Raw genomic sequence first — 16165 nt, forward strand, 5'->3', positions numbered from 1 at the left:
GTACTTTTTTGTGTGCATCTGTGTGCATACATGCAAACATAAAATTGTGTATGCACATAAGTGCCTCAATTGACCTCTCATGATCATAATAATGTGTTTGTGTTCAAGCATATTCACATGAGTGCATCCAATTAACCTCTCATAATCTTGCCAGCCTTTATACACCACTCTCACCATCCCCTTTCCTCCTTGGGAGGCAAGGGGTTAATTTTTATTATTATTATTTTTAATCAGATAGCATTTATTACCATCTTCACAGGGTCAAGATAAAGCCTACTGCTCCAAATTAATTTGTACTTGAGAATACAAACATTGACATTAAGAACAGATAAATCATTAACAAAAACTTTTCTCCCAGAGAAGAAATTCTTTTTCTATTTTTAGAGGTTATGAAGTAAAAATTAATTAACAAAATAAAGCAATGGACAAAATCAATTTAGGTTTATCACACAAATTCACTTTGTCAGTTTCAGAGTTTGTGCACATTATACAATTTATAGAGTTATCAAAGTTTTTTTTTTACAAAAGGAGTATATATATATATATATATATATATATATATAGAGAGAGATATATATATATCGAGCTAGTCTGGAAAAAAAAAACACTAGGAGAGTAAACCAGTTCATATAATTAATGGCAGTCCCAACTCACAAAGTGAATCAAATGATTCTGCACCACTTCTGTACTAACTACTAACTTATAAATTATAAATAATACTATTAATGCTATTTGAACTTTTGATCAAAATCTGATGCAGTGAAACCTGGAATTTTTCATACCAGGTCAGAAGAGTCTTGCTGTTAAATTGAACAGATCTATCAAAAATACTTAACACTAAACATACAAACGGAATAACAAATTCTTAGCATGATCGTCTGATGGTGTGTCACTTAACATATATTCAGTGCAAAATGCAAAATTTACAAAATAATACATCTAATCAAAGAGTTAAGAATCATTTTTGTGTGGTTTATGCCGACTACCTTAGCCCCCAAATCCTTTTGTGGGCGTGCTCAACTGACGTGTGAATATGTGCTACTCCATGCATGACAAATCAAACATGCTTGACCAGAGCCTTCACAATGGCACACAATGTGAATGGGGGCTGGCCGTGCTTTGTCGCTCGTCTTTTGTTTATATACCGAGACACGAACAAAAGGATACACGCCACACCCTTAAGTGGAAATAAAAATAGTTAACGTTTCAAATAATCGTGCTCAATGTTTACACAAACGACAAAGCAGTCTGCAACTGCCTAAAATATTCACGAAAATCGCTGGAAATTCTCATAAAATGAAAAGTCAGATCGGTCTGAAATTGGGACATCTCGGGACTTGTGTCAACATACTGCCCAGAAAGAATGCATGCACACAACTACAGACTGCACATATGCGCAGTATGATAGATAAAGGGTCATAGATGTTTTGCCTACATCGTGTCACATGAAATGTGTAGAAAAATGACTCACATTGGTGTAGAAAATGTGTCACAATGATCACCAACACGCGCGGAGCTCTCTGTGTTTACAGTCAAGTGCTCATGCGCATGCGTACAAGTGGATCTGGCAGTAACTATTGGTATTGAAAAACGATCATTTTAATATTTTCACCGAACAGTACCCTTCAATGTAACTCTTGTTGTTCATAAATTTTATTAATCACATCTTCTTTCGACCACAGTGTTTCAATGAACCACTTTCTTTTATCAAATTATCCAGTTGTCCTAATTTACTTCAAATAACAATTCGTCCCTCGGAAGTGACGTCTGACTCTTGCTGAGGCAAGAAAGGTATCGAGGACCTGGAAGTGCTTTCAGTGCGTTTGTTTATTTTTTGGAAGTTTTCAACATGAATCGACTGTTTGGTAAAGGCAAATCCAAGGAGCCCCCACCGAATCTCACTGACTGTATTTCGAATGTGAGTATTAAAAGTGGCAATATTTCTATTGTTATATAAATCCTGTAAAGACCAAAGACAAATCCTTGTCGATTTCTCGTGACTCGGTCTGCTCATGACAGTTAGCAATTTGATATTTTTGGTAAGTTATGCGTAATACCTTTACTGTGTTTGTGTTTGTTTGGTGATATTAAACTGGTTCGGGAACATGTTTTTTTCTTCATATTTAAGTCTTTTTTTTTTTTTAACAGTAATATACTTATAAAACATTCTGTCTGTAAAGTGTATGTCTTGTCTCTTTGTGAAATTCAGTATGGTTTCAGTTTCAGTTTAAAAAAAAACAGTGAGGTAAAGAGCGTGCGGACTGATCCATATGCTACATCACATATGCTGTGTTTTTGTTGTTGTTTTTTTCTTTTTTCTTTTAAGGCAGCAGTTGCCTTATCTTAACATAAACTGAACTCACTGATCAGGCCATGCATTAAACTTAGACTAGTTAGACTCAGACTCAGAGCCAACCCCAAGTTTATGTAAACAAGATAGATTTTACAATGGATACCAAGTTTGGTGCTATGCGGAGATCCCGACGAAAATGTCACTCAGCAACATTGGTAATCGTTACGTACAATAATTTTTGGTGGGGGTTCGTCAGTAAATAACAAAATAGTGGGAGTTGTTGGTAATTTTGGTGGGAGATTTGGCAAATAAAGAGTCAGGAGGAGATGCTGAAGGTCACATGATCCATCTGTAGATTAAGAGTTTGATTTCTGGTTGGACTTTTCTGTACGCACTTCTATCAGCCTTTTTTGTGAAAAGTTCATGCAGGACAACAGCAAAAGCAAACACAAGAATCAAGTGTAGTCTGCATAGACTTTCATTGACCAAGAATTGAATGTTATATCCGTTAATCATTCTGGACCGATGTCAAGCTGTTCGCTGCACATCAGTCAAGGATCAGTGCCCAGCGCTGGCCTAAATTAAAAAATTTGGCATCCAGATGTATTCAGATATATATATATATATATATAATTTTTCCTCCTCTCATTCCAACTTAGAATTCCTTTCCAGCCTCTGTAGCTGAGGAATCCTTCAAGATGGGGTTCTCTTGCTTTAGTTTAGCATGCACTATGGCTCTTGCTCAAGTAGGATCAATGAAGGTTAGAGCTGCGCCATTCGGGGTTTATCCTCAGGGACCGCTGCAGATGCCAGATCAGTCTAAGTGGAGATCTGAAAAATGAATCAGCATAGTTCCTAAAAATTTATTTTTTCTTCATATTGGTTTTTAGATAATCTGGTAGTATACACTGATCTTATTGTGTGATATTAGTGAAGTGATGGCCTAGAGGTAATGCATCGCCATGGAAGCGAGAGAATCTGAGCACGCTGGTTCCAATCACGGCTCAGCTGTCGATATTTTCTCCCTCTCCACTAGATCTTGAGTGGTGGTCTGGACGCTAGTCATTCGGATGAGATGATAAACCGAGGTCCCATGTGTAGCATGCACTTTGCGCACATAAAAGAACCCATGGCAACAAAAGGGTTGTTCCTGGCAGAATTCTGTAGAAAAATTCCACTTTGATAGGAAAAACAAATGAAACTGCAAGCAGGAAAAATTACAAAAAAAATGGGTGGCATTGTTGTGTAGCGACGCACTCTCTGTGGGGAGAGCAGCCCGAATTTCACACAGAGAAATCTGTTGTGATAAAAAGAGAAATAGAAATACAAATTAGTTTATTATCATCTACTTTCTTTTTTAGTTTACTGTTGATTCTTCTTATGTGTCCAGTCCATGCAGTGCTGGATGTTAAAGGGTCAAGGTGACTATACAGTACCTTGCCAAGAGTTAAATTTTAAAACAATAACATAAAATGAAATAATAAGACAAAATTAATCAATTAAATAATACATGAAATAGATACATTAATTATAGTGAAGGGAATGATGAAATGAAGGCAATTGATTGTATTTGTTAATATGGACAGGACTGTACACTATTAGCCATTACAGGACATTGAGGACTGGAATTCATTGCCTGGCAACACAGTGGAATCCTTTATACTTGACATTGTAGTAAGAGCCTCCAGCTAACAGTAACATAATTCATTGAAACCAGCCAGCCCTTTCTTTCAGCCATCTGCTCTTAACTATCCAATGTAAGGTAAGGTAACAACTGAAACTTTGTTAAAACCAGCACCTCAACTCAACCTTACAACCAAAAACAAAAATGGCAGAACCATTATTGGTGAGGTTGACAGAAGAGTGGGAATGCCTGACGTTTTGCATGGAAGAAAACTTGGAAACAGCTTCTGTTCAGCACCCCAGTCATCCCTCCAGGAACCCAGCCATTGTAAATTATGGAAGTAAACACCAAACCCAACAACCTAAATTACTGAAGGGGTCATTATCAAGAACTTGAAAAATTGTGAATCATGCAGCAGCGTATGAATATAATACTGCTATCTACCCTCAGTGAACGGTCTACTCCGAGGAAGATTTGACAGCTTGAGAAAAGTAAGTGTACACTTCTAAAATCAGGTACAAGGCCATCACACTATCAAACACCTCACAGAAAGAATGATTGATAGAGGGAGTGGCCGCATGTTGAACCTGAAAGGTAGACCATATAGCACGATCCATTACTAATCAAATGGATATTTGCCATCATTTACAAATTTAACAATACACAGATTTCTCCAAAATGGAATAGTCTGTCTAGGCTTTCCTAGTGAGAAATACAAAGTCTAATAACATGCTAGACAGTACACCTTGGGATCGTTTCCTACCTCTCATGTGGCTTACCTGTGGGAGTGTGTGTGTGTGTGTGATGTGGTGTGTGTGGTGTGGTGTGTGTGTGTGTGTGTATGTCTGTTGGGAGCTGATGTGTGTGTGTTAGTGTGTGCATGACTGTGTATGTGAGTGTGTACACATGTGTGTATGTGTGTGTGGCTGTGAGTGTGTGTGTGTAGACATCTATATGAATGTGTGTTTGTATGTGTGTGTGCACAAGCATGCAGTATCCCACTGAGTGATACATTGTGTGTGTGAGCAGTGTGTAAGGCGTTTATCATTATGCCTTTGTGTGTGTATGTGTTTGTGTGTTTGCTTGTGTGGATGTGAGAGTGTGTGTACATACACACATGTGAGGATTGGTTTGTGCATTCTAATTTTGTTTTCATTTATCACATTCATTTTTATTTTATTATTGATATCAATTGTTATTATTTTACTTTATATATTCTCTTTTTAATAATTATTCATTTTGTAATTAAATTTTTTTTTTAATTCACGCTATTCATTTAATATATATATGATTATCTTGATATTGTACGGAACCTAGTATGAACTCTTAAGGCCTGATCAGCACACTGCACAGTGAGTTAAATATGAAGATCAGGTATCTGCTCTTTTTTTACGCAAGCAGATGCAGTGTAGCATATCATTATATGGATCAGTCCACATGCTTTGACACCTTGAAACTGAAACTATTGCATGAAAACAAGCTGGCTTCCATTGGTACCAACAAGACAGATCATGCACAGACACTGCACATCATCATGGTATGTGTGTGTGTGTGTGTGTGTGTGTCCGTTCATAGATAAGTAGAGACTAGAAAAGTAGAATGAATCATGTTGTGTCACCAGATTGACAGCCGAGGGGACTCCGTTGACAAGAAGATTGCAAAACTTGATGCAGAACTGGGCAAGTACAGAGAGCAGATGAAAAAGATGAGGGAGGGTCCGTCAAAGGTAAACCTTTCTTTGAATATATGAGGAATAGCTGTGCAATCATATCATCCACTTTAAAGCTAAGAAAGAAAAGTTGATACATCACATGGGGAAAAAACCAACCAACCAACCTTGAATAATTGTGAAGTCAACTCTGCCTGATACGTGTAACTGTGACTTTTGCCAGATTCCACAGACACTTGAGATAAATGATTGATTTGCTTTTTTTTTCTATCCATTACATATTTATTTGCTACTAATGTACTATTGTATACTAATGAAATGGTTGTAATGCATAAATCCCTTCTGCACAACTGGAAGACATGATCTTCTAGTGGTTTTTGTTTATTTTTTTGTGATACTTTTAAAATCAGCATTATATCCTAAAACTAGTATTGTAGTAAAATAACATGGAACATCTGAAATTGATAAGTTTTTAGTGATTTTATAGACATGACCTTTCATGACGGTTCTAGATTATAATTGAGATTTATTTATTATTACATATAATCATTATATTGCCAATGTTGATAATTGTTCTGAGGTTACACTCGGCAAGCCTTTTTCATAGTATTTCTGTTTTATCATAAGTTTCATCAAAGATTCAGACTAGTGAAAGTCACAGAATGTACTTGAATTTTTATTGCATTCTTTTGAAGAACTGGGAACAGGGAAAAGATGGATACATGAATAAGCACAGGTTCACATCATTGTAATTGTTTCAGCTTGAGATTTAAGTGCCTGTTAACATTTCTTTTCTTTTCTTTTTTTCTTTTTTTTTTTTTTAATTGCATTCTTTTATATGGATTTAATTGGGAGCTCTTACAATCATGTTAGATTAAACGACATATGACTAGCTAATTCTTCTTTTCCTTTTTCAGAACATGGTAAAACAGAAGGCAATGCGAGTCCTCAAGCAGAAGAGGATGTAAGTAACATCAATATATCTACAACAACAAAACTTTCAGATCAGTTTTGCAGATTCTGTTACAGTTATGAAACAGATCAGATCAGTTTTGCAGATTCTGTTACAGTTATGAAACAGATCAGATACACTCTTTTTGCAAACTGATAAACTGGTTTACAGGATATGCAGTACTGTTATTAAAGTGTTTTGAAATAGGAGAAGGCTACAAATTACATGTAGTACATTGTTCAGTAATGTCAAACTCAAAGTTGTGAAACATTAGAATTGAATTTTGTTAATGCTTTCGATTAATGATGATGCTGATAATATTATTGTTATGCATGATAACATGATGATATGCTTGGTAATGAATTGTTGGGTTTTACTCTTTTTCATAGACATTCAGAATACAATAGAATAGATTTTATTGTCATGAAACCGCAAGGTTTATAAGACACAAGTGCAATGGTAAATGAATGAACAAATGAAAAAACACACAATCAATCACTTAATGCAGTAAATTGCAGCAGCATTCATAAACAAATTTTCCCAGTCTTGTTTGTATATATTCATCATCTGACAGTCTCACCGTGTCATTCAGTGTGTGTGTTAAATAGAAATAAGAAAATAAAGAGGTGTAGATGAAAGATTTTTTATTTTTTGTGAATCATGTTGTTGTTTTTTTTGTTAACATCATTCCCTTTGTTCCCATTTATGTTAATGGTGTCTTTTTATTGATGAGAATGATTTATGTTTTAATAAAAAGTAATAAGTGCATGTATATATCTGAAACTTTATTATGCTTAAAATGATTTACGCACACACACACACACACACACACACATTCATGTATACTTATTTGATGTTATTCCCGATTCTGTCAGTTGTGTGGTACATCAAATATTGGTTTGGAAGCTAAGTTTCAATTCTTGTCTTGGGTGTGCGTGAAGATTTTAGTTGTAAGAAAAATCAAGGTGTGGCTTGGTACCACCTTTTTGTTTTTAACAGGTATGAAAGCCAGAGGGACCAGTTGAACCAGCAGTCCTTCAACCTGGAGCAACAAAACTTTGCCATCCAAACCTGCAAGGACACCAAAACCACGGTGAGACTGTCATGTCATCCTTCATTTGATTTATGACCAACACATGAAGTGGAATGGTGGCCTTGTATTGCCGCAGTAATGTGCTCAACTAGGTGTGATGATGTAGGTGCTAGTCATCGCATGAGACGTTAAATTTAGGTCCTGTGTACAACATGCACTTGCTGCTTGTAAAAGATCCCACAGCAGCAAGTGGGTAGTTTACTAAATGTTGACATAAGTGCCCTTGTGTTGTACACAGTACATTGAATGTTGGCATAAGTGCCTTTCTCTTTGAATGTTGACATGAATGTCTTTCTGTGTTATATACACAGTTTGTACATTGAATGCTCACATTATTGCCTTTCTGTGTTATACACAATTTGTACATTGAATGTTGACATGAGTGTCTTTCTGTGTTATACTCAGTTTGAACATTGAATGCTGATGTTATTGCCTTTCTGTGTTATGCACAGTTCATACATTGAGTGTTGACATGAGTGCCTTTCTGTTTTATACACAGTACATTGAATATTGATGTGAATACCTTTCTGTGTCATACACAATTGGTACGTTGAATGGTGACTTGAGTGACTTCCTGTGTTACACACAGTTGGTACATTGAATGTTGATGTGAATGTCTTTCTGTGTTATACACAGTTGACACATTGAATATTGACATAAGTGCCTTTCTGTATTATACGCAGTACAGTAAGTTGGTACACTGAATGTTGATGTGAATGTCTTTCTGTGTTATACACAGTTGGCACATTGAATATTGACATAAATGCCTTTCTGTGTTATACGCAGTACAGTAAATGTTGATGTGAGTGCCTTTCTGTTTTTTCACAGTTGGTATATTGAATGTTGACATGAGTGCCACGCTGTATTATTCAGGTGGATGCCATGAAGATTGGTGTGAAGGACTTCAAGAAGGCATACAAGAACATTAACATCGACCAGATTGAGGTAACTTTGGTTTGGTTTTGCACGAATTTTATGTGTATAATGAACAGTGACCGTCCGGTCAGTTTGAACAGACAGTAGACATTGCACTCTACTGGTGACTAAGCATTATTATGAAAATGTGAATAAAAACTTGAAGCATTCAACATGGTGAGGTGTTCAGTGTATTAGATTGCTAACTATAAAGTGTAAGATATCTGCTGTGAATACAAGCTTGATGCATTACACATGGCAAAGTGTTCAGTGCAACAGGCAGCTAACTATAAAGTGTAAGATAATCTGCTGTGAATAAAAGCTTGATACATTCAACATGGCAATGTGTTTAATGCAACAGGCTGCTAACTATAAAGTGTAAGATAATCTGCTGTGAATAAAAGCTCGATACATTCCACATGGCAAAGTGTTCAGTGCAACAGGCAGCTAACTATAGTGTAAGATATCTGCTGTGAATAAAAGCTCGATACATTCAACATGGCAAAGTGTTTAATGCAACAGGCTGCTAACTATAAAGTGTAAGATATCTACTGTGAATAAAAGATTGATACATTCCACATGGCAAAGTGTTCAGTGCAACAGGCAGCTAACTATAAAGTGTAAGATATCTACTGTGAATAAAAGCTTCCTGTATCTGCTGTGAATACAAGCTTGATGCATTACACATGGCAAAGTGTTCAGTGCAACAGGCTGCTAACTATAAAGTGTAAGATATCTACTGTGAATAAAAGCTCGATACATTCCACATGGCAAAGTGTTTAGTGCAACAGGCAGCTAACTATAAAGTGTAAGATATCTGCTGTGAATAAAAGCTCGATACATTCCACATGGCAAAGTGTTCAGTGCAACAGGCTGCTAACTCTAAAGTGTAAGATATCTGCTGTGAATAAAAGCTCGATACATTCAACATGGCAAAGTGTTTAGTGGAACAGGCGGCTAACTGTAAAGTGTAAGATATCTACTGTGAATAAAAGCTTGATGCATTCCACATGTTGAAGTGTTTAGTGCAACAGGCTGCTAACTATAAATGTAAGATATCTGCTGTGAATAAAAGCTTGATGCATTACACATGGCAAAGTGTTCAGTGCAACAGGCAGCTAACTATAAAGTGTAAGATATTTGCTGTGAATAGAAGTAAAATATATATGGCGATGTGTTAAGTGCAGCAGGCTGCTAACTATGAATATAATATGCCTGCTGTGAACAAAGGCTTGATACATTCTACATGGCGTAGTGTTCATTGCCCTAGACTGCTGACTATACAGTGTAAGATCAGGGACTTCAATCTCAGCAGCACTTAGTGAATAAAACAGTGGAAATGTTGTTTTCCACAATTTGGCTATTGTTTGGGGTTTGACTGTTTCAGTATCAACTTTTTTTTGGTTTTTTTTATTCAGTTTGGCTATGTGTTTCGAATGGAAGATTTTCAATCCTGTCTGGAAAAAGTAAGGAATTTTGCCTGGTGACATTTGTGGGAACCCTGGACTTTGAGTTTTTTCAGCAGGGTTGATTTGATGATGATGTCCTTGTCACCTCTCAGCATAATCTGCACTGTGGGTAAAGTCCTATTATAGTATCCTTAATTCAGGGACCTATTTTAACAGCAAAATTTGTGCATAGATGAAATTATAGTACCACTAGCACAGTTGCAGATTATTCTCATCCATTTTCAGTGGTTTTCGGCTCTATTTCAAAGGTTATTGTACTCTATTTTAATACAGATTTAGTCACTAATGTGCAGCCATCTTGCCAAGTCTGTAAAATTGTCTACTAACGACGGGCGCAATAGCTGGGTGTTTAAAGCGTTGGACTTTCAATCTGAGGATCCTGGGTTCAAATCTCAGTAACGGCGCCTGGTGGGTAAAGGGTGGAGATTTTTTCCATCTCCGAGGTCAACATATGTGCAGACCTGCTAGTGCCTGAACCTCCTTTTGTGTGTATATGCATGCAGAAGATCAAATATGCATATTAAAGATCTTGTAATCCATGTCAGGGTTTGGTGAGTTATGGAAACAAGAATATACACACCGCCGAAAGCAGTGTATGGCTGCCTTCATGGCATGGTAAAAATGGTCACACATGCGAAAGCCCACTTGCGTACATATGAGTGAACATGGGAGTTGCAGTCCACAAACTAAGAAGTTGTCTACAAATGTGTATACATTCAGTCTGTGTCAGTCAGAGAGCTGCTGTTTCCGTTTTTGGTCCCACATAGTTGACAAACCATGCAAAAGGTAAATGAAAAGACATGTCCAATCCTGTTCATTGACATTTATTATATTGCATTATAATATGCCCAATTCATTACAAAAAGGGTCAGTTACACACTTCATGTCATTTCTCATAATAAATACCTGCATTGCAAATGGCATGAAAATGTTCATTTTAAATAGGTCCCAGAGTTGAGGATACTAAGAACAGGAAATTACCCCTCCTGTGTGCATGTTGGTGTGCAGAACATGCAGGATGATATGGAGGACCTGATGGAACAGGCCAACGAAGTTCAGGAGGTCATGGGTCGATCTTATGGAATGCCAGAGATTGATGATGATGAGCTGGAGGCAGAGCTTGATGCCCTTGGCGACGAAATTGGATTAGACGAAGATGCGTCGTACCTGGATAACGCCATTGGTGCCCCGTCAGCACCCACCTCTGAACCTGGCGACAGCATGAGGGTCAGTTCTGTTGTGTGGTGGTGTTAGTGGGTGTGGTTTGGGAGTGGTTGTAGTTGGAGGGGGTGGGGGGGGGCCAGGGGGGTCTGTGTGTGCATGTGGATTTTTTGTGTTTGTGTACATGGTGGGATGGTTTATGTAGGGAAATTTGTGTGTATGCGTATATATATATGCGTATGTGGTGTAAGTGTGTGGATGGTTTTGTTTGCATGCATGTGTGTGTATGTGGATGTCTTTGTGTGCATGGGTGCCTCTCAGCAAGAAGAACAAGAGGGCAAGGCCTTCAAGCCTCGCTTGTGATACACTTAAAAAAAAAATCCAAGCTTTTTATGTATTGAGTATAATTTCAAAATGTAATGTTTAAGATGAGAGAGATCAGTTTAAAGCAAATTAACTCCCCTAGCATTACAGAGTAATTTCCCTTTTTTACTATCTGCACCAAAACGTTTGCAAAATAAATAAAACTTCCATGCTTAGCAAAAGAAGTTCCTGTTTGAACAAAAAATGATAATAATGACTGCTCTAGCTGTTGGGTCAGAATATCAGATCAAAGTGCCAAGTTTAGAGAATACAAAAATATAAATATAACAGTAAATGCAGTTTGCATATAATTAGGCTTCATTCTTTATTTTTTTGTGCCCATCCCAGAGGCGCAGTATTGTTTTATACAAGATGACTGGAAAGAACTGAATTTTTCCTATTTTTATGCCAAATTTCGTGTCAACTGACAAAGTAGTTGCAGAGAAAATGTCAATGTTAAAGTTTACCGCGCACACACACACACACACACACACCGGGTTAAAACATAGACTCACTTTGTTTACACAAGTGAGTAAAAAAAAAAAAAAAAAAAATCATGGAACTTCTTTCTGTTTTTTTGTGTTCGTTTATGAGCATTTCTTGGGTTATTTGATCTTATCATTGACATTTATCATGAGCTTTCTATTTCCGTGTATGTTTATGGTGTGTATGGTGTGGACAAAGTTTGATTAGTCTTTGCACCAGAGCTATATAAATACTTTTATTGTGCTGTGTTACAGGGAGATGTTCCTGTGGATGAATTTGGACTGCCTCAAATCCCCCAGTCAGCAAAATGATCATCCTTCGCCATCTGTATCATGGTGTGTCATCTGTACATAGACATCACTTGCTGCTTGTGATAGGTTGTTTTGTTTTTTCCTGGACTTGATATCCTATACTTCTTTATTCATTAATTTATTCATTTGTATACTTTTCATCCATGTTGATCTATTCTTGTGATTGTAGTTAAGTAAAGGCATAGTCCAGACTGCAGAATTTTATTTTAGAGCGATATCGGATGCATCAGTTAGTTTTTGTTTTTATGCATGAGGATTTGGTTTATCTCATTCAGATTTTATCAGTGTACAGAATACAAAGCATCATGTTAGCACAAAACTCCACAAATGCTACACTAAACATTGATTTGTACATGACAGTGCACAGCATAAACATTTTTAAAAAGCAGGAAGAATGTGAAAAATATAATGCTGGAGTTATTGTTTGCCTTTCTTAAGTTTTTTTTTTTAGCATTGATCTGTACATTACCATCTAGTCGTTCGGATGTGACGATATACCAAGGTCCTTTGAGCAGCATGCTCATAGCTCATGTAAAAGAACCCATGGCAACAAAAAAGTAGTCCCTGGGGAATTCTGTGAAGAAAAAATCAACTTTGATAGGGAAACAAATACACATGCATGCAGGAAAAGCATAATGATAATAAGAAAGCAAAAAAAACAACAAAAAAACGTGGTGCTCATGTTGTTGCAACACACTCTTCCTGGAGAGAGCAGTCCAATTTTTACACAGAAAAAAATTTTGGCACAAAAGAGTAATGCAATGCAGTGCAATATAATTTACTTGCTTAGTCGTTGGCTTTTTGGGTGGTTTTTTTTTTTAATCTGAAGTGCCTTTGCCTGTGTACATGAAAAACTAACGTCATAAAAAGCTCACAGTGAAGGTGTATCGTTCTTCTAAAACAATTTTAACTCTTCATTAACTAAAAATGTTGACATATTTTGAATTGGTGTGCCCTTAGGATGGACATACATTTTTGTCTTGGACTTTGTATCATGGACGTGTTTGATTTTGAGCAACAACTTTCAGCTTTTTGTTTAGTTCTGAGAGCAAGTCCAAAAGCTGGAAGTTATTACAAATTCATTCTCAACGACTAATAGCAATAGTCCAAAAGCTGGAAGTTATTACAAATTCATTCTCAACGACTTATAGCAATGTTAGATTTAATAATGCTTTCAACCAGTTCAAAGCACTTTAGAAAGTGTCATTCAAACACAAACCACCACACACACGCGCGCGCACACACACACACACACACATATGCAAGCACACACATATGCAAGCACACATCTATTTTCCTTTTGGAGTTTCCCTTTTCCACTTAATGTGTACAGTTATGACAAAAGCTTATCTGGCTTTGAAATTGTTGCCACCAGATTGTCGCCCCATAGTCTTTTATTTCAGCTAGTAAAAACGCAAGAATGTTAGCATTATGCAGGTCTCAAAATAACTTTTATCTGTAAATTCTATGACATATAATTTGTTGGAGTTTAGCATAAGGTTTTAATCATGCATTTTGTCAGTCAAAAACATACCATATCAGTGCACCTCCCCACATGCTCACAAACAGGGAAATTGAGTGAAATTTTTTCATGTTCTAAAGGAGGTGATAATATATGTTACCACCAGGACAATAGGGGTAGAATTTGATGGATTTTTAAAATATTATTTTATACAGTACTGGCTACACGCAAAAACAATGTATATAGCAGTGCTCAGGAACTGAGCAACCAGTTATGAGCACAAAAAATCAGTGCTGAAAGAGTTAAAATATCCAAAAATGTTGGACCTCCAAATAGTGTATTGGGAAGGCTGATGATTGTAATAGAATACTACATGCACTTAATTATTTCAGTTTATGTATATTTTCATCTAAGTTTTTTATACTTTGAAAAGTCTTTTTCTTGTGTCTATTCACCAAAATGGTTGTCAGTGTGTGTTATATCTGGTGTATATATGTATAAGTTATAACCCTGAAGTTTCAGCAGATGCTTCAGTTTCATGTTTGAAAGAACATTGTTTGAACCATCCTGTCTGTATTGATGTGATAAAAAATAAAAAAAAAGTATGATTCTTGTGATGATTTGAAATATTAATGGTCAGATGATGTTTTTGTTGTTATTCAGATGGTACTGAAAGATTTAGGCGAACAAACAGAGATGTTATTTAGTCTTCTTTATGTTTGAGAAAATTCTAGAGATATTTCAAGGGAAAAAAACACAGTGTGCATACAAATATTGTGCTTTTTTTTCTATGTTAATAGGATATGGTCAGTGTTTGTGTAAACTGTAATGATCTTGTGTGCTTGTTGTACTTGCTGTAATTGGACTGTCCAGAGCTAGGAATTGAAAACACATGGGGATAAGCAAGTGCAGGAATAATATGCATGCAAAATGGATGGGAAAAAGTGAGAAAATGAACACCAGTGTGACGGATTCAATGGAAACTGCCCACAGGTTGTGACAAATTTTCATAGCTTCTCTCCCAGTAAATCAGGGTGATTATTGCCAGTGATTTGTATGTGGCAACTTCGTTGTCGAAACTGTGGTATCTGGTCTTAACTCATTCTGTTCCAGGTACAAGTTAACTCGTACCATTACTCCCCCTGTGGATCGATTGTATGAGTATTCTCGTGCCAACACACTATTCTTATTTCGTTTATTCTTATACTGTTGGCATTCTGAACTGAACTGTTTATGGATTCCAGCAGCAAAAAAATGAAATTTTGTTCAACTGATGAAATCAACAATTCACTGATTTTCACCGTTTTGGTGAACCATCCTGTTTTTATGCAGCGGTCTCATGTAGTGCTGGTCCAGGGGAGTTGTAGCAGGCATGTAGCTGTGGGGCAGAACGAGTTAAACTAAATTTGTCATGTACCTTTTTTACTTTTATTTTGTGCTTTTCTTTTTCTCCTGTAGATAGCATTCACTGTCCAGGTATTTTTTGAATTATGTGAGCAGTCTGGGTATTTGTTGGATTGTGTACAGCTTTCTGCAAAGTGTAAAATTAATTTTGTGCGCCTTTCAACTCTTATCCAGTCACAAGTTTGTGGCTGATGTGTTCTGATGCCCTGCTTGTAAAGGGTGAATTGTTCTTGTAGGATTTTGTCAGTCCCATGTGTGTGCAGCCACCACTGCAGAATTTTGTCTACTTAGGTTATGTGCTGCAGTTAGCGTGTTTGGAAGTAACTACTTCACTGAAAATCTATTATGCATTAGATTTGTCTGCCTGCCCGAAACTCTTTTTGGTTCTATTCCTGAGAGCAGATTTCAATATTTTAAAGCCTCAAACTTCATTTTTATTTGATTTATATTTGTTAGGTCTCTGCAAACATTCTAACTCTCGTAAATTGGTTTATTAATATTGTGTTTATTTGGTAACAGATTGATTGAAATTACCTATGAGGGTGTGATTTAAACATTTATTCTTTGTTATTGTGAGAATTTGTTCTAAGACATTCAGTGATACATTGTCATTTATTGTCTGTAACTTCTGAACAGCAGTTGGATAATGTCTGAATAAATTTTATACAATCTTAAGTTGTGTATTTTTGCATGTATGTGTGTGTGTATGTGAAAAATGACTCCTGTTCTTTTTGTACAGTTACTGATCTGCTCCCGGTCTATTCCCTCAGAATTTCGAAACGAGCGAAATTTGCAGAGTTGCTGCCCCTAGATCAGTTTTGACTGCATCAGTCAAGACAACAGACTGAATTATGTAAACAGTTCACTTTGCCATAATTTCAAATATTCAAACACTAGATCTAGATAGTAGTTTTCCCCTGACACTCTCAAGAGGTAAAGTCCTACCTTCATCTGTCTTGTTAA

At 36.5% G+C, this 16165-nt stretch overlaps 1 protein-coding gene across 1 annotated transcript; it reads left to right on the plus strand.

Moving 5' to 3' along the window:
- Positions 1 to 1754: 1754 nt before the first annotated feature.
- LOC143290445 (charged multivesicular body protein 5-like) lies at positions 1755 to 15877 on the plus strand. The gene is made up of 7 exons (XM_076599879.1): positions 1755 to 1918; positions 5539 to 5643; positions 6504 to 6550; positions 7538 to 7631; positions 8505 to 8576; positions 11024 to 11242; positions 12280 to 15877. Exons 1-7 carry the CDS (start codon positions 1850 to 1852, stop codon positions 12334 to 12336), a joined length of 663 nt encoding a protein of 220 aa, XP_076455994.1. The 5' UTR covers positions 1755 to 1849; the 3' UTR covers positions 12337 to 15877.
- The last annotated feature ends 288 nt before the right edge of the window (positions 15878 to 16165 follow it).

Source organism: Babylonia areolata, chromosome 15 (assembly GCF_041734735.1).
Source record: "Babylonia areolata isolate BAREFJ2019XMU chromosome 15, ASM4173473v1, whole genome shotgun sequence".
NCBI lineage: Eukaryota > Metazoa > Mollusca > Gastropoda > Neogastropoda > Buccinidae > Babylonia > Babylonia areolata.